Source organism: Anguilla rostrata, chromosome 16 (genome assembly GCF_018555375.3).
Source record: "Anguilla rostrata isolate EN2019 chromosome 16, ASM1855537v3, whole genome shotgun sequence".
Taxonomy (NCBI): Eukaryota; Metazoa; Chordata; class Actinopteri; order Anguilliformes; family Anguillidae; genus Anguilla; species Anguilla rostrata.
In genome coordinates, this window is record NC_057948.1 from 13524470 (window position 1) to 13549891 (window position 25422).

Genomic DNA, 25422 nt, shown 5'->3' on the forward strand with positions numbered 1-25422 from the left:
TTACGACTGTAATCTGTTGGAATTGGCCTAAATATAAATGACTTGACCCTTTGCAGTAGCCTATACCAGACATTTTCATGTCTATGTACAGTGGTGTTATCTGAAGTGACCTGTAAGCCCAGTACTCAAAAATGCAGTTGTGGGTTGGGACAGTGGGAGATGGCTGGTAGGGTACCAGTTGATAGCTCAGGATGTGCAAGGGCTGAAGTATCCAAATTGTCGCAATCCCAGAAAAACTGTATTCTGAAGTAAGGGAATAGTCTAGGATGTGTTTTTTGGTTTGTTTTTCCATGTCTTTCCGGCTAGCAGCCCATGAACAGCATTATATGGTGTTTTGAGATGAGTGCATTTCATGACAGGCAGTTTTACCCAGACAAAATCTATGTAGAAGATCATTCCGAGACGTTACACCAATAAGGGCATCAAACATGATACCCACACTTTTCACTTTAGAGCCGCATTTTTATGATACTTAAAACTAAAACCGTTACCAATTTTTGAAATGGTTCGGCAGGTGAAGTAAAATACAAAAACGGTTTCATTTCTAAGACTGCAGCAAGCGATTTCATTTGCACTTCACTCGCTTCCTGTTTTTTGTGTAATCATGTCTACATCGCGTTCGAAACGAAGCATAGCTCGTGTAATTAAAAATGCATATATTGTGTCTAAAGTGGTTACACAGTTTTCTGTTGTCTTTGTCTTGTATCAAATTTGCCATTATAAAGGCTACGGACTGGGAGAAAGTATCTACCGGAACCAAAAAAATCGGCGGTGTTTTTTTTATCCTTAAACTCAACGACTATGACGTAAAAGGTAAAAGGTCACGGATGTCACCAGCTCATCGCTCACCGGCTGAAAACCGGCGGAAGTAACTCCAGGCTGACAGGCTGCACGTTTTGACAGGAATTTCATGGCCATTGTTGGATACCGGGTTTGATTGGCTTTAAAGAAAATTCATGAAATGGCCAAGAATCGTAGAGAAGGACGAGAAGTCGACAGGGTTGCATCAGAGATGTTAATAGAAGAAACGAAGACAAAAGACAGAGCTCTGATTAAAGGTAGAATTAGCTATCTCCTAGCTTGCTATCTCTCTATAAATAGGTGATTTCCGAGCGTTACCAGTAGCTAGCTAAATATTTTGATATAACCGGGTGATTGTGTTTGTCATTTCAATCGAGTTCTGTGACTGATATACGTACAACGAGCAATAAGGACGCTCACCAATGTAGCAGTGGGCGATTGAAACAACGTCGGTTAGCTAGCTAGGTAACTGTCTTTGGTATGACAGCGTGTAGTTTAGTGGATAGTGGATAAGGAATGTCGGTCGAATTGCCAGTGTCATTTGAGGCTGCGGTCAGGAGCTTTCAGTAATCTGAGTCCGTTACTATGTAGCTATTTCGTTTTATATTTCGATCTCGATGGGCAACTACTGGCTAGTATTACTCTTAGTTCTTTGTTGGTATTTTCTCGAGGCTAGGATAACAAAAATTGTTGGCTGTACTCGACCTGAAAATCTCTCTCTCCCCCTCCCTCTCTCTCTCAAGGCCCTGCATGCACTGGAGGTGGCTCTGCCCGCATGTCCTGCCTTATCCTCCTATTAATCTTCTTGTGCGCTGCCTCTGTTATGTATTTGGTGTACAAAAACTTCCCAGAGCTGAGCGAGTAAGTCCACTTTCTGTATTCAATAAACTTTTATTTCCCCAAGCTGATCCACAGAGCAATTTAAATTTAGGTACAGGCAGCTTGGTTGCACTCCTCTCGTTTCTCTCTCTTCCTCTCTTTCCCTCTCATTTGCCCTGTCTCACCCCCTGCAGTGATGAAATGGATAAGATTAAAATCCCCAAAGACATGGATGATGCCAAGGCCTTGGGAACAGTGCTGTCCAAATACAAGGACACCTACTACACCCAGGTGTTGGTAGCGTATTTTGCCACATACATTTTGTATCCTTTGGAATGGGCTTTGTTGCAGATCCACATCGATTAGATTCAGTCAAGTCTGTGTGCCACTGTGTGTTTATATATGTGTGATGGATATGTGTGTACATGTTTGTGGATTTTAAATTCTCATAAACACATTTTCAATGTACAAAAATGCCAAGTTACTCACACATACAAGACATACCCCGTCTATAACTCATTCATTCACACTACAAAAATCCAGGCCTGCCATTAAGTATCGATATCAAAATGACGCCAAGTTACGGTACTAGAAACAATATAGGCTATCTTGTCTCACCGAAATTAAATAAGATGTATTCCAAAGCAATGCTACCCAATATTTCCTCAATTCTTTCAAGTCACTTGGCCCTGTGTTTTGTAATCTTACCATTTTACAATGTCATGCAAACGTTGTGTCAGATGAAAGTGTCAAATATTTCGAATTGCCTCATGGAACACATTGAAATTCATGTAGAAAATTGCTGGTGAGTAACTACAGGAAGCATATTTCTCCAGAAAACATATGTTTATACTTGCTTCTGAACTGAATTTGAGTAAATGTACAAGTTATAATGCAGTACATCATAATGCAGTGTATATGTTCGGTGAACGGTGGGTAGATATGGTGCAAAAGCAATAATTGAGAAGTAGTAGACAATTATTAGTGAGGGTAAAAGCAGGTTACAGAAACGTGCTCCGAAGCTGGGCTTGAACCTGGAATCCCATGTTCCCAAGACTGTAACCTTGCCCACTAGGCCACAGCAGACTAGCAGAATAAAAAGATATGGGTATTTTGCATGTGTATGCGAGTTTTTGATTGGGTCATGTAGGTGAAGATTTGGCTGGTGTCGGTAAAGTGTCCAATGGGGAGACATGTTGTTAGTGGGGTAGGTGGCAGGAAAAATAAGAAGAAGGAGAAAACGCAAAATCCCCTTAGTTTGAGGCTTTATTGTGTGGACATGTGAAGTTGTTTATGAATTCTGTCTGTTGAAATGGGGTGAGAATGTACAGAATTTAATGTTTTTAAGGGCTGAGTGTCTGTGGCTGTTGTGGTTATTTCTGTGGGGAACCCTGAAAAGTGCCAAACTCTCGGTGCTGTATAGGTATGGGGCATGCCCCCGCCAAGGCGTAACTTGGCAGGATGGCATACCTGCCATCCCAACCATCCCAATGGGTTTAAGTAATTGATTTTCTGTTTCTAAGCATATTTCTAAGTGTGTGCGTGTTTGTGTGTTTATATTTTTAGGGTGCGTTGTGTCTATCTGGATATACTTGGGTGTTTTTCTCCTTCAGAATAACTTCCTTGACCCCCAACCAGTTGGGATTCAAGCCTGGCCACAAAAAGCATCTGCAAAATTACTCACTTGCATATTTTATGTTTTAAAGAATTGTTTCTGTTCACAGACATGAGATTGTTTGTGTACATGTTTGTCTCTTTGGAGGTATTTGGGTGAATCCTTGTGTTTATAGGTGTGTGTGTGAGTGAGGATCTGATTGGCTGGTGGCAGTGGGTCTAGTCAGGAGACCGTGAGGTAAGCAGGGCCTGCTGATTGCATCACTCTCAGCACATTACTGCTTTAGGCGTGTTTAATCCCTCTGGCCCATCAACCATGCAGAGCTGAGCAGAAACCACTTCAGTAACCGGACTTAGTGGAGACCGTTTTCACAAGGCTGTGTGCATGACACTACATCTACCAGTGCCAGATACTGCAGACCTGTATTATTTTGGTATTTGCTTTTGTAAACATAGTAGGTTGCTTTTGTGTCTGTTTTGTCTGTTCTTTAATTCCTATTATTTTAATGCTTGGAAATGTACTGTTTACTCTCTAGCGGACAGTGTCATATTTTGAACTGCTGCCCTTGTAGTGTTAGATCTGGACTAGCAGCAGTGTGTGTAATGCTATTATTTTTGTCCCCATTCTGTTGTGTTGTGCTGGTGTGGCGTTTTTTTACTCTAGACTTTCCGTGAATGCCAGAAATTATGTAAGGACAAATGCTCACCTTCATGTTGCTTTCTCTGCTGCCCTGCTGTGTGTTCGTGTGTGTGTGTGTGTGTGTGCATTTTTGTGTGTGTGTCTCCACCCCAGTTTGGACCTTAACTGTGCTGTCTCAGCCTCCAGACATTTGCCATCCCTGGCTCCATCTTCCTCAGCATCCTGTCAGGATATCTGTACCCCTTCCCCCTCGCCCTCTTCCTGGTCTGCCTGGTGAGCTTTCTCATTGAACTTCAATTACATTTAAATGCTGTGGCATAATAATTGTGTTATGGAGTCGCCTTTAAATGCACCTGGCCTGTCCATTTATCGCCATCACCACCAAGGTTTGGTTGATTTCCAATTTTTTTTTAATTTTTTAATTTATTTATTTAACCTTTATTTACCCAGGGTAGGTTCACTGTTTAATTAAATTCAGGAAATGAAGTGAAATTCAGTTAATTGGAATATTGTTATAGAACATTATTTATTGATATTTTTAACTCTTTTACTGAATTGAATTAAAATGGAATTCATCCAAACCCTAAAAGCCATACAGTGCAGTATCATTGGATGCTGATGGCATTCTGTGGATGTGCTGTATTTATGACCTTTAGCACTGCTTCCTGAGACTCTTTCCATGTTGGGGCCAGTGTTGCCTGGATATTGTGTTGCAGTAGGAACTTATGTATTGGGAGATGTTCTGACTCAGTGCAAACCCACAATGAGAGGACTTTATGCACTCTGTCCTAAGGGATTATTGGCCGCAAAGAATAATGGCATTCCTCCAGGGGTACTGATCACATGATCTGCTGTTCTCACTTCCTCCCTGTCCACTGATCACACAACCTGTCATTTCAGTGCTCTGGCCTGGGGGCCTCCTTCTGCTACCTGCTGTCCTACCTGGTGGGTCGGCCTGTTGTCTACCGGTACCTGACAGAGAGGGCCCAAAAATGGTCACAACAGGTCAGTCTGGCTCTCTCCTGTAAGACTGCATTACACAGGTCAGACTGTCAGGCCAGCAGTGGGCTTTGGTGAACAGCACAGCCCCAGGCCCCTGTGTAATTAAGCATGTGGGATGTGAAGAATCCCTGTCTAATCTGAATGGCTGAATCAGCTTGGAGGTGTTTAATTGGTGTCTGAGCAGAAAAGAGACCAGCTGGTTTAAAATCTTAGCATTCGGTGGAGCATGCTGGGCAAAGTCCTGCTCAGCTGTCTTCTCAAAGGTTATTTAAAGAGCCCTTGTCCTTGTTGGTGCTGCAAAGATAATGGTGGCCTTGTGATCTCTTCTAAAACAGCCCTGTATGCTACTGTAGTGGTCCTGTGTACTTGCAGTGATATACACTATTATGGCATGCTAGCAGTACTGTGTGCTCTTGTCCTGTGTTCTGTGTTCCTACTGTAGCAGTGTTGTGGACTGCAGGCCTATGGACTCATATCCTGCATGCCAGTAATCTCTCCCTCTGAATGTATGAGCCAAGCTGTAAGGCTTTGCTGCATTGTGTTGGGTTTAATTGCAGGTGGACAAGCACCGAGAACACCTGATTAATTACATCATCTTCCTGAGGATCACCCCTTTCCTGCCCAACTGGTTTATCAACATCACTTCCCCTGTCATCAATGTTCCATTGGGGGTCTTCTTCCTGGGCACTTTCTTGGGTGAGGCTCTGGAGCATGTGATTAATGTCAATGTCTCAGTTACAGTTGTATCAAGGATTGCTGGTAATGACTGGAGGTAATCAGTAGCTGGAAACTTTTGTTATTAACATTGAATTACATTGATTTAGCACATTTTTCAGAGGGACTTCTAGTCTCACTACACTGTGTTGTGAAGGCCTGACTCTGTGCCCCCCCCCCCCCACCACCCCTGCAGGTGTGGCCCCTCCCTCCTTTGTGGCGATAAATGCAGGGACAACGCTATACAGGCTGACCACCGCGGGAGAGGCGGTGTCCTGGAGCTCGCTGGGTGTGCTGGCCGTGCTTGCCATCCTCTCCATCCTGCCTGTCTGTTTCCAGAGGAAACTTCAGCAGAAACTGGATTAGGCCTTCTTTACTTCCCCTGGGTTCCTGCTACCACCCCCCACCCCCAGGAATGGAACAGGCCAAACCTACACACACCTGCTGAGGTTGCTGTGGAAACCCTCAACCCAACAGTCTGAAGCTCAGCTTTTCCGTGTCCATGAGATGGCTGAGCAGTCACTGCCATCACACTGTTTAACAACAGAAATGGGTTGGCCAACCCACAGGCTTCCTCAGTGATGAGGCGTACCTTCTTTTTTTACTCCTCTGACAAGATTTGTTTTCACTGCATTTGCAATGATTGCAAAACCCAAATAAAAATCAACGACTGAAGAAAATCAAAACCAGAATTAAGCAGAATGTTGTGATTACTTACGGTGTGTTACATGTGAGCAATAGCTTTCATATGCGTCGTGATTTTTATTTTTTTTTTGCAGATGAGTAGATTCTTGCTCAATGGAGAACGTGCCTCAGAATATGCGATACACTTTACCTGGGTTAAAAAAAAAGAAAAAGGAAAAAGCTGAAACAAAAAGCCTGAATTTCCCCAGATATGGGGGTAAGTTCTGCCTTGAATTGAACACTCCCAGCCTCTGCCCAGCCACTCTCAGCCAGCCGTACAGACTGTTGGGGGCAGATGAACTGCATGAAGTCCTGCTGACAGATGACCAGGTTCTTCTTATAACATGGATTTTTCAGCATGAGGCTACTGAAGCAAGTGTCTTAAGCGATTGTGGTGTTGATGTTCTGCTTCTATGGCAGTGTGTCAGTCACGGTCATAAGTCCTGATCACTGTGTGAGCCCAAGAAGAAGCAAAGATCTGTGCGATGGATCTCCTTCTATCACTGTTTTTCATAATGCTATCAACTAACTTAGTGTAAATGGCATGGGTTTGTCCCTGCTCCCTCCCTGGATCATTTGCACTGCTACCAATACACAATCCTTTTAATGTTTGCTTTTAATGTTAGTCTCCATCCAATATGAATGTTTGCTATTGATTTCAATTTGTGTTGCCTTATGCCATGAGAAGTTACTGGAACTTTTGTTTGAAACCAAAGTGGATTTTTTGTGTAGCAAAGACCGATTATTCTGCAACTTTTCATCAGTTTTTCTTTCAAATCAAAGAAAACTGCAGGATTAATTTAGTGGAGTATGCGCTTGGTCTGTTTTCTCAACCTGATTTGCCAGTACTGTATCTTATGCAGCCAAGGTAGATCATTACTCCAACCTCATCTTCCTACTGCCTGTACGCTTACACAGCTGGAAAGATGTGGCAGGTTAAGCTGCAGGGAAAAGTCTGTATTGATTAACTGCACGGAAATTGTAATCTAAAATAAGGTGATTTATATGTCAGTACTTGAAATGACAATGTCTTATTGATTCCTTTAAACATTGCATTCAGTGGAAGAGATAAGTACATTTTTGGATATATAACCTTTAAGTCTACAATTAAAAAATGAGGTAACTCTAAACAATAACTTGATAGTAACCCTTACTAATATCAGTTAATCATTTTGGCAACCTCAGTGTAAGTGCTTCATATTTATGGTCCAGGACTAAGGTCCTCTGCGAGTGCACAATGCTCTCACATTGTTGCTGTAATGCTGTAGGAATGATCTCGCATTGCTCCAGTGTTGCCAAGAACATCAAAATATCTGGGAATCAGGTGACCTGTAGGGAAAGAGCACTGGGAAATTGAGGCTGTAATGCCTTTTAATATCTTTTGACCTTGCCATCTTAAATATTGCACTGTAAAATATACCATTATTGGACAATAAAAATGCTGTGGATGAAAGTGCAGATACAACACTGGCTGATTAAAATGGACCATTAATGTGTGTAGATCTGAATATGCGTATTTTTCATTCACTTTTTTTATAGAAAGCAGACAGTACACTCTAATTTTGTATGCTTATCTACATTCAGACAGGGAAAATGCAGAGGTAGCAATAGATAGAGAAGAGATCACAGTTCTGAAGGTGCCATAGCAGGGGATCAAATCCCCATCTCATCATTAATGTGCGTATTGAACGTACGTATGGACATGAATCCATCTTTTAGGAGATGTGGCCTTGTCTTCACTGTCTGCTGCATCTGTGGATGATTGCTTCTTTTGCCACCTCTGAACAGTGACTGTAATGTTGTTACTTTTGTCTGATCTGTTAGCACTGAAGGAGGTGAACGGATAAGGTCTGTCTTATTAAAGGGGAGTGGCCATTTTCCTCATTGGAGCAGATTACGGCATGTATCGGCATTTATTGGACCTGTTTTTATGCTGCCACAGTGTTAAATGGGACACACAAACAGAAATTGTATTGAAGCATGATCTATATTTATAAATGTGTTTCTTTAACCTATTTCAATCTTAATGAAAAAACATTTGTTATTCAGATATTTATTAGAAATAAGTTGATGATAATAAATTATATATAAAGGATGGCTGATGGTCTTGAGTTTTTAAACAAAATGAGATCTCGAAAATATTTTTGTTCGTTCTAAATATTTTAGAATTCATACTGTGTTTAAACTAGAGAGGGCGACAAATGTTATCTTTTGTCATCTATCGCATGTTCACTGTTAGAATATGTTTATTCATTGCTTACCCTTAGGCTTTATTAAATTTGAGAATAGTTGTTAATGTATGGGCCAACATTCACACCTGGGGGTCTCCGATATCATCTTGTACAGAGTTGCCAAAATGCTTTGGAAGGCAGGCGCAATAATGGTAGCCGCTGAACTATCTGTGTAAGAACTGTTTTAACGGTATGTCACAGCCCCATTTATTAGGCTCGACTTCAAGAGTAAACAGAGCTCACCGGTCCCAGTTTAGTAATTTGCCTCCTCTCGTGTCTTTTAAATTAAATTCCAGTGGAATGGTAGGCAAATGTACTTGCTTAATTTAGTGATATTGTCTTTGAACAGTTGTCTATAATATGCACGTGGTGTTTTATGGATATAACAACTGTGATGTCAGATTAGTTAGTTAGTTAGTTACAAGTTGAGTAATGGTGTGTTTAATTCTATTGTGTGGTAGAAAATATGTATTTGGTGTGCTCTTTTGTATCGTACGAAATGCAGTATCTATGAGTTAAATGTGGGTCCGTAATATATGAAATATGGGTACACGTTTACATTATGTTGGACCGGGAAACGTTTTAATAACATTGCACTAGGCCTACCCATGGGTTTTAAGAGCGGTGTAGCTTCGAGTTAAAAGGCACAAGTAATTCCTTCATTGGCTATATGCACAGGCGCAGTTGCCCTGAGAGCTCACGGCACCGAGGAGGCAGATGAAAACAGCTGTATGCGATTTCCCAAAATGCATTTCGGTTTCTTCTGTTGGCTTCATTCTATCCTGTCCACAGGGTTTAATATTGTGCCCAGAATGCCAGCGCGATGTGACTCCCGGATCCCCTGAAATGCGTTCATTTCAAACTGAACCAGTCTCAAAATGACCACCGGCTTCAGCTCCAACTCCTGTCGTTTCGCAGATTATTTTGTCATCTGTGGACTCGACACCGAAACTGGGCTGGAACCAGATGAACTGTCCGGTAAGTGGCGATGTGCCTGTGGTGCTCGGTGGAATTATACAAATGAACGTATTAGATTCAGTTTACGGTTTATATACACGGGTTATAGATTGTAGGCGATCATTTGTCGCAGAACAGATATATACTTGTCTGTTTAAACGGAGCGCCTGGATGTTCCGCAAATTGTTTCGACAATGAACCGTGCAGCTAGTTAACGAAAGGGAAAAGTAGGCAACCTTAATTTACAGAACAAATAATAAGGCACCCTGTAATAGACGTCTACAGCCAGCTCTCCTGACTAAGAAATGGTCGTGTTTGGTCATGTTATTTTTTCCAGCTATTTTAGTAAATTTATTAAAGGCTTCACATGCCTTGTACTTAACCGTTCATTATATTGGGGTACTGTGATTATCGAAATCGCACCCGTAATTTATATGGAAATGTAAGGATTCGTCTGTCCTTAGGCTACTAAAGAACCCGACGAAAACTGTTTATGGCAGCTACGCTAGTTGAACTATAGCAATTATCTGTCAACATTACTAAAGAAACTGTATTTGATGGACTGAAACCCTTTACAGCCGCGATCTGTATTTGTGTGTTTGGATTTATGTATGAACATTCAGTCTATGTACGGCTAATACAAAACAAAAGAAAAATGAGGTCTGTTAAAAATTCCGCAATTGAATACATATACCATTAATACCTACGTTTATAATATAATATATCAATGGCACAACGCATAACTGCAGCTTGCTGTAATAGCTGCAGTCTGTTGTATTTCAGGCGGTTTTAGAGCTTCCTTTGTTCAACCAGAGTAGTCATGTAAGAGACTTCTTGACAGCTGTCAACATGGAATGCCTCCACGCTCTCCCCCCCCCCCACCACCACACACACACAACACCACCCCATACTAACCAACACACAATACTAACAGGCCACTTCATCATCCAGTCGCCGCAGTCACTAACAACAGCTCGGCAATGTACTAAATCTCAGTGCATCTTGTTAGGTCATCCAGTTTCTAACGGGTGTTCAACTGACATTGGATAGCTATAAATCTCAGGCTGCGTTTTGCATGAAGGTGCAGTGAAGTTCTAACTGTGTCAGATAAGTAGTAATGATAAGCAGGCTGCCCTAACGCTGAACATATAGCAAATTGTCACTGTCCTGTGCTGTTTTTCCTTAACTGATGGATGTTATTTACACATTGTTCTGGAGGTTCGGGGTGTATTATTTCTCCTTACCAGATGGGTGCTGTTTGCTTTTTGTTCTGGAGGTTGGGGGGTGCATTAGGCTATAAACAGACTAGCGCAGAGAACTGGGTGAACAATATTAGCCTGGGATCAGTCACTCCCATGAGGTGCCCCCTTGGGGCGCCGAGCACAGAGCCTGCCCCAGCCCAGCTCTAAAAAAGGAGGATGATGCCACTCTGGGTCTCTCTAGGAAGTGTGGGACCTACTCTTCAGCAAGCCAGTGTGAAGGAGGTGGGACACAGGCCAGAACGGGAAGTCTTCTGCATTGGGATGCAGGTTTCAGTTTTATACATAGGAAATTGGCTCTCTTTTAAGGTCAGTTAAGACCAGAGAATACACAGTGAACGTTTTTGTGATGTCGTGAGAAGTCTGTTGAATGCCGTTTAAATGCCAAATGCTATAGATGTCTAGATTCCAGCTGTTGATCACTGGGTAAGCTGTTTTTTGGATACAAAGCTCGTATGTCAAAAACCAAACCAAACTGGCTAAACTTTGTATATTCAATACATGAGATGTCTTAGGGAAGTATAGGAAATCCCCTATAGCTGTTATAGGGTTTTTTTTTAAAGGCTTGACTGATTGACCATACCCATCAGGAATAGTAGTGTCTGCCTCCGAGTCTGGTCATTTTGCTACCCTATTAAAATGGACAAACTCTAAATGAGTCTAGAAGGGACCATATGTGCATAGCAGGGGCCAGCTGGACACTCTGCCTGGAGGTTAGTACAAAGCAAAGGCCAGGCTGATGTCCTGGCCTACCCTGCAGCCAGCCCCAGCCCAGGGTCTGGAAATGGGTTCCAGCCCAGCATCTCCACATGTGAAGGCACCTTTATGGTGTGTGCCTCAAAGAGACAGAAATAGACTGGTGGCTGTTTCACGGTTTAACAATGGCTGCCACCTGCAAGGTAGGGAAGCGCTACTCATTGTTCTTTTCAACCAGTAAGACAGCATACCAGTTTTTATTAAAAAATATATTAAGCATTTGTACTTATTCACAGTTCTGGTTTATCCAAATACTGCAGTCATGTCCCTGACATATGACTGAATGCAGGTAGAAATAATGGCCGTCAGAACAGTGATTGTTATTGTTATATATATATATATATATATATATATGTGTGTGTGTGTGTGTGTGTGTGTGCATGTGTGCCTGTGTGACATCATGGGAGTATGAATGTACAGTATGTTCTTTGTGTATGCCTGTTGTATCAGACATAGATGTAAATAGCACAGTTGCATTCCCATGAGATATCATTAGAACTTGGCACTGCATTTCCTTCACGGCAGCTGTCTGCAAGTTTATGAAATAATAACATACACTCCCAAATGTTGTCCTGCAGTGAACTTTGGGTAATCTAAAAGACCATTATTTTAACAGACAAACTGAACAGACACTGTTGTAACATTTAGTTTACTCCCTGGAAACTAAATGGCAATGTTGTTAATATAACACTTTTATTAAAAACACACTATTCTATTTACTGTAGTAAATTAAATTTACATCTTGCAGCACAGAGGGTACATCCTCTTCTTGGTGTGCCACAGCAGCTAAACGTACAGAAAAGCCTGTGTGTCATCGAACACTGCTGAACTGCTATTGGCTGGTTATGCATCCCGTCCTGGAGGAATACGCGGATAGCACGTCCTCTTGGGCCTCCTGTGTGATCCTTGATCTTGCAGTTCCCACTCTTCCTAGTGGTGTGTTGACTGGTAGGGGGGGGGGGTTTGCTTTCGTTAAGTGCAGTCAAGTCTTGGGTTGTGCGTGTAAATGACTTGAGAGGCAGTTTGCTTTGATGTTCTCTACATCTTAAGTTTAATGGGAGTGTGTGTGAAAAGCAGAAGCCAAGCAGGTAATTCTGCACTGCCTGCTGGTTCCTCTGGCTCTGAGCTCTGTGACTCACTCTGGGGGGAGGAGTGCATGCTAGAAATTTGGATGATAATGGTAGGTCATTCCATTCCATGCATAGTTCTGGGGGCATGTGCTACCGATAAACACGTTCCCCGGGAACCGTCAAAGATGCGGAACCAGTTAGTTAGGCACCCAGATCCCTCAGCGAACCTGTGAACAGCCTCTCTTTTGTGTTGAGTCATCCTCCAGAGTGTGGGGCTGACAGAAGGGTGGAATGCATTGACCTTCTGTGTGCTCACCTGTCTGCATCCTATTTTTCTGTCTTTTGGGTGATTGTGTGTTAAGGATGCTGCAGGCGCAATTCTTTTACTTTCAACCTGAACATTCACCTGAGTGGCACGTCTGAGCCAATCAGGGTGGAAATGTCTTTGTTGTTTGAGAGAGGCAGGAGTATCGGAGTATCAGCTTGTAATACAGTGCTTCTCTATCGATGACATTGCAGCAGTACGGCATGATTTCTACTGAAGCACAGCAATGGTGTAAGCTAATTGGTGTTTATCCAGTAAGGTGTACTACAACACTGTGCTTAAGACAAAAGGGTTGAGCTTGTTTAGCGCTGTGTAAAAAGATTTATTCCACAACAGTACCGGCAACCGGAGCAGCTCTATTCCTAAGTTGCAGGTAATCAAATGGAATATAATGAAATGTAGAATGAAATTGGCACAATGTTACTCTTCGGCTCAAACTCGTGACCCTGCCCCCTAAAACCGGTGAAAATAAAGAGACTGTCTGCTATGTTCAAGTTTTGCATGTATGTTACTGATCCATCATTTAAAATGGAACTGCATTAAAACAGTTATAAATGATGTAATGGCTAGCATTGCCTTCCTGCTGGGATCTGCTGGTTTGGACTCCTTTGGCTGGAGGCAGAGAAGGCACATGAGCACTGTGACTGAGCTCTGGTACCACTGTTATATAGCATGGGAGCAGTGTGGGTCTCTCTGTTCTGTGTACAGAGAACAGGAGCTCAGCACAGTCTCCCTGTTCTGTGTACAGAGCACAGGGGCTCAGCACAGTCTCCCTGTTCTGTGTACAGAGCACAGGGGCTCAGCACAGTCTCTCTGTTCTGTGTACAGAGAACAGGAGCTCAGCACAGTCTCTCTGTTCTGTGTACAGAGCACAGGAGCTCAGCACAGTCTCTCTGTTCTGTGTACAGAGCACAGGGGCTCAGCACAGTCTCTCTGTTCTGTGTACAGAGCACAGGGGCTCAGCACAGTCTCTCTGTTCTGTGTACAGGGCACAGGGTCTCAGCACAGTCTCTCTGTTCTGTGTACAGAGAACAGGAGCTCAGCACAGTCTCTCTGTTCTGTGTACAGAGCACAGGAGCTCAACACAGTCTCTCTGTTCTGTGTACAGAGTACAGGAGCTCAGCACAGTCTCTCTGTTCTGTGTACAGAGCACAGGGGCTCAGCACAGTCTCCCTGTTCTCTGTACAGAGCACAGGAGCTCAGCACAGTCTCTCTGTTCTGTGTACAGAGCACAGGGGCTCAGCACAGTCTCCCTATTCTCTGTACAGAGCACAGGGGCTCAGTGCAGTCTCTCTGTTCTGTGTACAGAGCACAGAAGCTCAGCACAGTCTCTCTCCCCCTGGGTTAGCTTGTGGTCTGTATTCAGTAAGTTTGTGTGGGAGAAGTGTCTGTTTTTGGCACAATGCAGGAAGTGCTTGTGTCTTTAATGATTGTTCTGGACAGAGGCCAGTTTCTTTTATTGAACACAGAGGAGTGTCCATACAGGGGAAGGAGGCTGCTCACTAAAGGGAGGAGTAACCAGCTGGTTACAATGTAAAAATGTTCATTGTACCCAGAGGCATTATTTGCCCAAGGCGTAAGAGGACAGTATAATTCAGGTTTTCCAGAAACGTTCAGAAAAATTGATTAAACTTCCAGGAATGATGCTTATCTTTCACTGATGATGTTTTGGCCATATTTAACAATTCCCTGGGTTTTAAATAGTAACTGTTTCTGGCCTACAATTTGAGACATTGGCCTTTTAAAAGTCAAAACTCTCACACGCACTCACTCATGTGCATGCACACAAGCGCACACATTCTTCAGAAAGGCATAGCTCAGCCCCGATTCTCCTCCTGCACATTGGAGCCCAGCTGTGCAGATGTCCTGCTGCTGCACTGTTTTGGGGAAGTGGGTTTGGCGAGTGTCTCGTGCACCTGTGCAGTGCTGGCTACACAGTGGGACAGGCATTCCTGTGACTCTGCCCAGTTTCTCAGGAACTCTCCCACTTCTCACTCGTCTCAAGAGTAGTCACCTGGATGTAGGCCCCCATTGGCCTAGTTTGGCCCATGCTGGCTGGTAAGGACACTCCTCCAAGTAGTTAGTGTTCTGAGTTTGGCCTGTTCTCCCTGAACCTGCCTTACTGGCTCTTCCTGACTGTGCTGGTCTCAGAGAGTTTCAGTCTGCTGATGGATGGAAAGTACTGCAGCACACAGAGCCATTTCTGTTGTCAGTACACAGTGTGTGTGGTGTGTGGTGTATGTATGTGTGTGTGTGTGTGTGTGCGCGTGTGCATGTCTGTATGTGTGTATTCAGTATTTCAGGCAGGTGTAATATTCCATGCAGGTTTAGTATTCCAGACTGGTGCAGTATTCCATGCAGGTTTAGTATTCCAGACTGGTCCAGTATTCCATGCAGGTTTAGTATTCCAGACTGGTGCCATATTCCATGTAGGTTTAGTATTCCAGACTGGTGCAGTATTCCATGCAGGTTTAGTATTCCAGACTGGTCCAGTATTCCATGCAGGTTTAGTATTCCAGACTGGTGCCATATTCCATGTAGGTTTAGTATTCCAGACTAGTGCTGTATTCCATGCAGGTTTAGTATTCCAGACTGGTGCAGTATTCCAGGCAGGTTCAATATTCCAGGCATGTTCAGCATTCCGGGTTGCTACAGTATTCCAGACTGGTGTGGTATTCCGGGCACATTCAGTGTTCTGGGAAGGTACGGTATTTCAGGCAGGTGTAGGATGACTCAGGGAAATTACAGTGACTTACTCAGCAAGTTGGCTCCATCGCTTAGGTGACATCAGCACATCTGCCGAGGGACAGCAGAAGGTGTCCAGGTCGAGCCTTCTCACCACTGTATGAGATGGGATCAGATCTCCTCACTGCCAGAGATCGAGATTCCACAGCAGAGAGCAGAGCCAGACATCAAGACTGCTGGCACAGAGACTGCATTCACATCTGTTTCCATGACCCATTCTCTCAGGAAACCTTTGGAATCTTCTTCCCCCCCCTTGCTCTCTCTTGGAGGTGACCATAGATGGAACAGCACATAAACGGTCCCTTGGCCAGAGTTGTCTGAAGCCACTTGGAAGCTTATTTTATTGTGATTTGTTAATCTGATTATTTTATGGTAATACATTACAGGACAATCATTTAACAGACACAGTTATTCAGAGCAACTTTGTAGAAGAATATAGGCACGTGCATCTTTAACTGAGATTGTTGGCTTGTGTTCACATTAGATTCTGTGGGAATTGTGGCTGGGCATGTGTCTGCTGCATTATTTCCTGTGTACAGCCAACAGAACCCAGTCTTTGTGTTGATTTGTGTGGAACAGATGCACTGCTGGCCCAGCACATTGCACCTAGGCAAGAGGCTGGTCAACTCTGTGTACAACTGCATTGTTTCGGGTTCCAGAGAGACCGCAGACATGCAGAACTCCCACTGCATCAGCTCATGGGTGTGTCTATCTAACTGGGCAGTCCCATAGTCTATCCTGTTTAATCACTGCACTGGCAGAGCTACCCCCCCATAACCCACTACGGAGAGACGGATCACCTAATAATCTTCTCACCCTGCATACCACCCACCCAGCAACAGCATCACCTCTGCACCTCTGATTTATGAAATGTATCAGTAAAAACACATTGATCATTTGATGATTGAGTTCTCCCTTTACAGTGGAGGAAATGTTGAAGGTGGGTCTACAAGCTGTGAGAAAAGCTGACCATGGTGACCTCATTGTGGTGGGGGGGATTGTTCAGTGGAGCTCTCACTCTTACGTGACCCCAAGGTCACTGCAGTGCCCCCCATGCCCATATATGGTCATTTATTTTGTGAGTCTGGCGGTGTCAACATATCGGCTTATTCTCACCAAGCCCTGCACCTCTCCACCGTATCTGTCCCTTCCCCATAGACTGCACAAACTGACACCTTCTAATCAGGCTTCTATCCAGCTCCGCAATGTCACACAGGAGCTGTGTGAGCAGCACTTCAGAGCCTGGCTCTCTGATAAGAGCAGTCAGCCGGGTCACATAGCGGGACGCTGACGCCGCTAGCCCAGTTCCCGAGAACTCCAGACATTTCCCACAAGCCCTTATTCATAGTAAACTGCCCTCCAGGGATGATCGGCCTCCTCTTTGTCATCATCCCTCCCCCTCTTTCACACTCTCTCACAGACCTAGGTCAAATACGTATTTGTTTTGGATTAAAATACTTTTCTATGCTTTACTGATCTTGTCTGGTGTATGAGAACCAATGAAATACTCTCAAAAAAGTGCAAACCCCGCCTTCTGGTCATATTGGCCAGCTCAATTATACCAGGCAAGATCAATAGAGCACAGAAAAGTATTTGAATCCTAAACAAATACGTATTTGACTCAGGTCTGCTCTCTCACATTCTCTTTCTCTCTTATACTCTTTCTCACTCACACTCTCCCACTCTCTCTATCCCCTTCCCTGCTCATCCAGGCATTTAGAAGTGTGGGCAGGTGTTGCACGTTCTCGCATCACCTCCGCCGCAATGCACCTGGGTGTTGTCATGGTATCAGGACCAGAATCTCAACATCACGCTTTATGTCACAGCTCCTGTTTCTCATGTCACGCTGCTCTGTTTCTGTACTCTCCCATTTCTCACATCACACTGCTCTGTTTCTGTACTGTCCTGTTTCTCACATCACACTGCTCTGTTTCTGTACTGTCCTGTTTCTCACATCCACTGCTCTGTTCTGTACTGTCTGTTTCTCACATCACACTGCTCTGTTTCTGTACTGTCCTGTTCTCACATCACATGCTCTGTTCTGTACTGTCCTGTTTCTCAATACACTGCTCTGTTTCTGTACTGTCCTGTTCTCAATCACACGCTCTGTTTCTGTACTCTCCCATTTCTCACATCACACTGCTCTGTTTCTGTACTGTCCTGTTTCTCACATCACACTGCTCTGTTTCTGTACTGTCCTGTTTCTCACATCACACTGCTCTGTTTCTGTACTGTCCTGTTTCTCACATCACACTGCTCTGTTTCTGTACTCTCCCATTTCTCACATCACACTGCTCGGTTTCTGTACTGTCCTGTTTCTCACATCACACTGCTCGGTTTCTGTACTGTCCTGTTTCTCACATCACACTGCTCTGTTTCTGTACTCTCCCATTTCTCACATCACACTGCTCGGTTTCTGTACTGTCCTGTTTCTCACATCACACTGCTCGGTTTCTCTTCTCTCCCGTTTCTCCTGTCATGTTTGTTTTTTTTGTGGGCTTTTGCTCAGATATGTGTACTGCCTGATTGTTTTTGAGTGTAAAGTAGGCTACATGTTGGAGTTCATTTCGCACTGGCACCGCATCGAGACTGTGACCATGGGGGGCTGAACCTGGTCCCTCTCCTGATTGGTTTGTCCCTGCTTGGGCCTCCCTGGGCTCAGCTCCATGTCGGGGCCTCAGGTGTTCTTTGGCTGGTGGGGGTGTCTTCTTTTGTGGCTGACAAATTAGTGTGCCGTGACTGATGAGCCAGATGTACCTTGACAGCGGCTTTTCCAGGCCGCACGAGAAAATTTGTTAGACAAAAACTGGTTTTACGAAGATGGTGTTAGACCACTTCCTTTCCCTGCAGCCTTTGTGGCACTGATGCATTTTTGTATTACAGCCTGATGGGAGCACATGACTCACAGGTGAGCAGAACTGTGCAGGCAGTCACCAGGTGTGAAAGACAGCATTGATTCCTTCAGCTTTAGATCTCTTAGGGATTCACAGATTCCCTTCGCTTCACCCTGCTGTCGCCCGTTTACTCTTGTGTAGATATTGTGTCCTGTGGCAGCTGTGCATCTGGAGGCTTATTATAAAGCTAAAAATATATACTACATTTTTATTTTTCATTTCTCCTGTGATTTCTTTAGATATTTATATTTTTTCTGATTGCAACTATATCAGAGCCCTCAATGCATAATTTTCTGATGATTTGATTAAACGCTATAAGCTGGAAATAACCCCATGAAGAAGACATGAAATGATCCTGTTGATGGGGCTAGTTATTGAGCTGTCATTACTGTGATTGAATCCCTTCACAGAACAAATGTTATGAGAATTAATCATTTTGAAGTGATGTATCAGAGAAAAGTCGGTCAATTATTGCTTATCAAACAAAAAGATGAGAATAGCACCATTATGTCACACCATAATACCCAGCGTTCTGGCCTGTGCACAGATTTCCCCCATTTGGTTATTATTGATTTCCTGAGGTTACATGAGGTCAAGCCTCCCGTTGTTTTTTCTTAGAGGCTTTCATGCCACTAGAATCCCCCCCTCCTCCCTCCCATCACTGGTGCCGGTTATTGCGCACTGTAATTCCCCTCCCACAGTTGATTGATTGCTAGTATCTGGAGAGGGGGAATGTGGTTGGCCTGTGAATTGCTGTCCTCAGTCAGTCCTCAATACAGTCCTCAGGCTGTATTTGTGGCTACTGCTGAAATCTCAACCCAGTTTCCAGGTTGTGAAGTGAAAGTATGGAAGCCGGATCCTGGGACACCCACTGAGGGTTCTGGGTTGGTGTGACTCCCTCTGCTCATGTGGATAAGCTGGGTTTACAGTGAGGATGATTAAACCAGAACAAATTCCAAGCCAATCCACATAGCCCTCACCATGTTTAACATATGTTTTGAAAGATGTCCATTAATGATATTTAATGCAGCATCAATACAGAATACAGATTTCAAAACATCCCCAATATAACCATATAGGCTATCTGATATACTGTATAGTTATATGTATGGCTGAACATTCAACCATTGAATGTTCAACCGAGTAGTATTGTTTGTGGGAGATTATCTTACAGAGTTTAGGGGGGGTCTGGGACAAAATGTTCAATGTCTCTTTAGAAGTGATCTAAGCTTGCCAAGCTATGTGCTGCATTCTCAGCTTGGTTGGTTGTCCCTTACTTGGCTTCAGAGTGTCTAGACAGACCACAGCTGCAGGGAAATGTAGCCTTCGCAGGCAATGTGCTTTAAATTAGGCTGGAAGCAAAGTTAAATGCAGCAGCACAGAAATCCCGTATGTTAATGCATCCTTATCTTTTTGTGACTGTGCCTTGTCTGTATTGCAATATAGGAGCCCTTGTCACAGATATCTGTGGATTGGTAAATATGTATAGCCTATATATATATTTTTTAAAGCTACTGATTTTTTTCAGGACGCTGCACTGTTAGGACTGTCAATGGCATCCACATTATGTATGGGAGGTACACATAGACCCATCACATGGGCCTGTGTGTGTTTTTGCTGCTCTTCCCCATAGCTGCTGTTTCACAGGTCCACAGTGTTCTACTGAGCGCGTGTGGGTCACACACTGCTGGGACAGGCTGGAAAGAGCAGATGCTGTAACATACTTTGTACCAGGCAGGTGTAAGATAAAGGGCTTAAGGGATTCCTGAATGAATTACAAACACATATAGCCACACATAAAAGCAATTACATGTCATTAATAATTATGGAGGACAACACAAAATGGTTTATTTCCATTACTCCACTAAGTTGAGGCCAAAATGACAGTCAACACAAGCATATTCAGTATTTTTACTTTCCAGTCAACTGACATTTCTCATTACCTTTAAGTGCATGGGTCAATCTAGTCCAGTTACAATGAATAAATCACCATTATAATCATTAAAATCAGCACCCCCCCCCCCCCCCCATCCCTGGCACAGCCTCTGTCAGGAGAGAGATGGGCCTGTAATGAGGTGTGATGTAAACAGATAGATGCACACAGCCCATTTGGCTGGTGCGTGTTCACTCGGGGTTGTGTAAGAGAGGATAGGTTGCCAGGTAATAGTGTGTAGGATTAGGTCTGAGAGATGAGTACAATGCTAAGTGCTAATAAGGCTGGGGCTCAGGCCTGGTTCTGTGCTGATTTAAAGCATGTATAAGGTCTGGTCCCTGTGCCCCTGTGCCTTGCTGTGACATTTCTGTAACATTTTTGTAACATCGCTGCAACATTGAGAGACCATTGCTAAGAAAGCCAGGTTAGCAATAATGTAAGAAGTGGGATAATGTTTTTGCGATTAACTGTTGTTTTATCTGTCATATAGCATTATGCCAGTTTATAACAAGCTCTAAAGGCACAGATGGGCCCAGGGGCAGCTCGGTGACTGCCAAAGAAGGTAACCCAGCCATCGGATCCTTTTGTCATCCGTTTCAATCGTAACCCTTTTACCTCTAACTTTTAACCCAACACACCTTTTCACAGAACTTGGCTTTTCTTTTTACAAGCTGCGCTCACCTGCATAGGTGGAGGGAATTCTGGGAGCTGTTCTCCTGCTGACCTTTCTCATCCTCATCTTCTTCCCCCTTCTTCAGCAGCTACTCATCCACCAGCCAGTCTGTTTGGCAAACAGGGCCTCCTACTGCCAGTAGAAACACACGGCTGCTGCTTGTGGTGTTGGCTTTGTCGGCGTAATGCCCTCCTTTCTGAATGCCCTCCTTGTTGCTCTGCCTGTGATTCACTCTGGGTTTAAATATGCTCTCTACTGGGGGGTGGAGCTCACTGAAAGTTAGGGTTATTGTTTTTACTGTATTGTTGTGAATGCTGCCCTTTGTTTCTCTGTATCGGAATTGTCTGATCTGGGTAAAGTGTGACAAACCCAGTTAAAGTAATACTTCATTTGTGATGTAAGAGATACATCTTAAATTTCTTCAGTTAAGTTCCATTCTAAAATTCTCAAAAGTTTTAGTATAATTTTGTGTCTTTTTACCCTGAAGATGGCAGCTTATCAAGCAATGCAGCTCTGCTCATTTCCTGTGGAGTTCTTTCTCAAACCTGTTTCCAATTGGATATCATCCACATGCTCCTCCCACACGGAGCCCCATGTGACCCTTCTCCCTCTTTCTTTCTTATTCTGCCCCTCCCCTCTCATATGATCCAGGTGAGAATTTTGAGCAGAGTCCGTTGAGGAGAACGTTTAAGTCCAAGGTTCTGGCGCACTACCCAGAGAATGTGGAGTGGAGTCCATTTGACCAGGATGCTGTGGGCATGGTGAGACTGCATGCTGAATTTGGACAGGATGTTGCATTGTAGATGTAATGTGTACACTGTACAAGTGTGAGCTGATGTGCACTGTTAGCATGAGTCCGTTCCTCAATGACAGACTCGGAAGTTCTGAGAGCCCTCTCTCTACCTACCCCTCCACCCTTCCATCCCTTTAACTCTCCATCCCTCCATCCCTATCCCCTTTTCCCCCTCTGCCGGCCCTACCTCTCCCTACCCCAGTTCTGTCATTGAAGTCTCTCTCTCTCCCTCTCTCTCTCTCTTTCTCTCTCTAGCTCTGCATGCCGAAGGGTCTGTCATTCCGAACGCAGGTGGATTCTCGCGAGCCACAGTTCCACTCCTTCATCATCACGCGGGAGGACGGCTCGCACACCTACGGCTCCGCCCTCACCTTCTACGAGGAGGTGACCAGCAAGCAGATCTGCAGCGCCATGCAGACTCTGTACCACATGCACAACGCCGAGCAGTACGACATCCTGCAGGCCCCTGTCACGCCCCCGGCCACAGCCGCTCAGGACCACACCCCCTGTAACACCCTCAGCCCCGCCTTCTCCCTGCAACGCTTCAACTCCTATGACATCACCTGCGACACACTGTACGTGTCCAAGTGCATCTGCCTGCTGGCGCCTCTGCCGTTCCCGCAGGCCTGCCGCCAGGTGCTGGAGCAGTTGCACCGCGCGGTCTGCTCCCCTCAGCCGCCGCCCCTGCCGCTGGAGAGCTACATCTACAACACCCTGTACGAGGTGCCGCTGCCGCCGGCGGGCCGCTCGCTCAAGTTCAGCGGCGTGTACGGGCCGATCGTGTGCCAGCGGCCGAGCACCGCTGAGCTGCCGCTCTTTGACTTCCCCATTGGGGATGTCCTGGAGCTGCTGGGGGTGGAGAACCTGCTGCAGCTCTTCACCTGCACCCTGTTGGAGATCCAGATCCTGCTTTACTCCCAGCGTAAGTCCCAGCATGCCTTGCACTCCCAGCGGAAGTCCCAGCATGCCTAGCAGCCAGCACTGCCTCAATGCTCTTTGACTGCTGGGAATGTTCTTGAAAGTTCTTAAAAATTTTGAGTCTCTTTCAAGTGCTTGCATTTTTGTATATTTTAAGTTTTTGCAATTTTGAACAGTTTCTGTCATGTTTTGTATAAACTGTGCCTTATCATGGACCAGAAACCACATTGTGCTTAAAATATTTGGGGCTTGGATTGGAAGGGGCTGATCTTCAGACAGCATGCATGTTCAGGAATACTGCAGCTGTTTTTACATTTAGTATTACTGATGGTTGACCCTGCTGTTGTAACCTAATGTAGAGTTTCTTGTATTTAAAGGACTTGAAAATTAGATGCTTTTGAGGTGACAGGAGATGCTTGCACTGTCATATGCTGTGCAGATGCTGGTTTGTGGTATTCAGCACCTTACAGTGGTGTGCTAAATGTGTGTGTGTTGTTCTGAGGTAAACAGACAAAGAGCTGTGAGAGGCTGTCTGTTTGTGGGCCTCCGCTGGAGCAGGCAGCTTTGTTTTCACTTGCTTTCAGTTGAGAGGAAACCCAGGCACACGTGTGGATAATTTATCCCTCACTGACAGGGGAATTATATGACCTTCCGACTGGGGAATGAAATGCACTGCGCTCTGAGATCTGGCAACTGCAGACACAGATTTAATGAGTGTCCTGGAAGAGCCAGGTGTCCAGGGATTCTCTGCTAAATGTCTGGCCAATTGAGTACCCCTTTGCCACCTACACAAGTTAATTATACATTGGGTCTCGAATGCCACTTTATAAAAGTGATTATTATTATTATTATTATTATTATTATTATTATTATAGCACATTCTCTCAGAATGGAACCTCTTTAAAAATGAACATTTTAATTGAGAGAAGGACTTGCCCCATTCCAACTTTGACTAAATTTGCCAGTCATGGAGATGTTCTTCAGAGACCAAAGGATAAGAGCAAGTAGCTTGACTTTTCCCTGCAAATTTAAGGCCAAATTAGTTTAGCTTCTAAAAGCGTATCAGATAAAAATATTTTAATGCCAGGGTCTGTCTGAAGCAGCTGCTGGGGGTTTGGTGTGGTACTCTCCTGGAAGATATGGGAGGTTCTTGGAAAGTAAGATAATGCTATTTATACACCAGTGATGACCGTTATGAACAAAACCCTTTTCCTCTCATTCTTATATTCACCGGGATCTGGCTTTGATGAGCTTAGGGGGGCACACCCCAGGGATGTTGTTGGAGGTCGAAGAGGCAGAGACAGTTTGTTCACATTTTGATTACTAGGAAGAGTACATTATTTGCTAAAATTGGGGGGGATGCTGCTGCTCAGTGCGCTGCTGTGATGTTGCTTAGCAACACTCTGAAGAGGAGGATAGTGGTGATGCAGCATGAATATGATTGGTTGGATATTACATCATCACCCCCCTCCCCCAGAAGTCTCATCACTGCGGAGTGTGTGCTGGGGGTTCTGGGGAATTATGACTGTGGAGCTTTGGAGAGAAACAGAGTCATTAGATAAGGTGACTCGACTCTAATAGGGAAACGGGGATGGTCTGTACTGGAGAGGGAGTGTAAAAATAAACCATATACTCAGCAGCACACACACCCCGCTGACACGAGGGATTGAGCTGCATTACTGCTGCAGACAGATTGCTACACTGCTTCCTGTTCCACCATGCCTGTGTTCCTTACAGAGGAACTTACTTTCTGTTGCCAGGCCCTAAAATTGGCTGTGCTGACCCCAAACTGTCCAGAAGCTCCTTCTGGGGAGCCTGACATGCCCCAGACAAGGCTGGAGAGTCAATCACAGTGGACACTGAGCCTGGGGAGCCTATCATATTGCAGAATGAGGACAGGGAGCCTGTCACCGAACAGAATAAGCAGTTGACTGAGTTTACACTGAGACTGCATTGAAACTTAACTGTATTGTATCCTATAATCAGATGCATGATGGACTGGCCGGATAAGCTGTGTGTCAGTCTGAAGGTTATGCAGTTGATTGTCTATATGGGCTCTGTGTTAGCAAACTAGCATTTAAGGGTGTGAGGGTTTTATAGTAGCACTCCTGTGCAGGCTCTTGGTTAGCAATGTTGCGTACCACTCAGGCTGAAAGAGACTAAGTGACTCTGTGCTCAGTTTATGAACTGAAAGAGCCTGTTCTTTTCCCAGTCATGATTTAGTACTGGACTAGTATTGCTGTCTTAGTGCAGCCAGTCCCTCTCTCCTCAGGAAGTGAAGCTGGCTGAGAGGAGGAAAGGGACAGCCTGAGGGGCAAGAGAAAGACAGCCAGAGAGACCAAAGAGACTGGAAAACAATGTTATACTGAGCTACTTAGTGTACACTTAGCAGTCCTGTTTAGGTGGAAATACTGTTTACGCTTCCCAGACTGTTAACAACTATTGTGATGTGTGTGAGCGCATGTGTGTGTGTGCATGCTTGCGTGTGTGTGTGTGTGTTTTCTTCCAGCAGAGGCGTAAAGAAGTATAACTCAGTGTTTGTTATACACTGTACAAACACTGCATTTATGCATGTGATATCCCCCTGTTCGAGA

General features: G+C 44.4%; 2 protein-coding genes across 3 annotated transcripts in view; both read left to right on the forward strand.

Moving 5' to 3' along the window:
- The first annotated feature begins 836 nt into the window (after positions 1 to 836).
- On the forward strand, positions 837 to 8371 carry LOC135241533 (transmembrane protein 41B-like). Its single transcript, XM_064312016.1, has 7 exons — positions 837 to 1058; positions 1545 to 1662; positions 1815 to 1943; positions 4054 to 4147; positions 4775 to 4879; positions 5434 to 5572; positions 5787 to 8371. Exons 1-7 carry the CDS (start codon positions 962 to 964, stop codon positions 5954 to 5956), a joined length of 852 nt encoding a protein of 283 aa, XP_064168086.1. The 5' UTR covers positions 837 to 961; the 3' UTR covers positions 5957 to 8371.
- An 815-nt stretch (positions 8372 to 9186) lies between these two features.
- The window catches only part of LOC135241527 (DENN domain-containing protein 5A-like), a 36556-nt gene continuing 20320 nt past the window's right edge, over positions 9187 to 25422 (forward strand). Inside the window, exons 1-4 of one of the 2 annotated variants that reach the window (XM_064312009.1) lie at positions 9187 to 9483; positions 20935 to 21006; positions 21769 to 21878; positions 22166 to 22832. In XM_064312009.1, coding sequence (XP_064168079.1) covers positions 9384 to 9483; positions 20935 to 21006; positions 21769 to 21878; positions 22166 to 22832 — 949 coding nt within the window. In that variant the 5' untranslated portion in view covers positions 9187 to 9383. The remainder of the gene's footprint in view (positions 9484 to 20934; positions 21007 to 21768; positions 21879 to 22165; positions 22833 to 25422) is intronic. The other variant, XM_064312010.1, reaches the window with a different exon arrangement.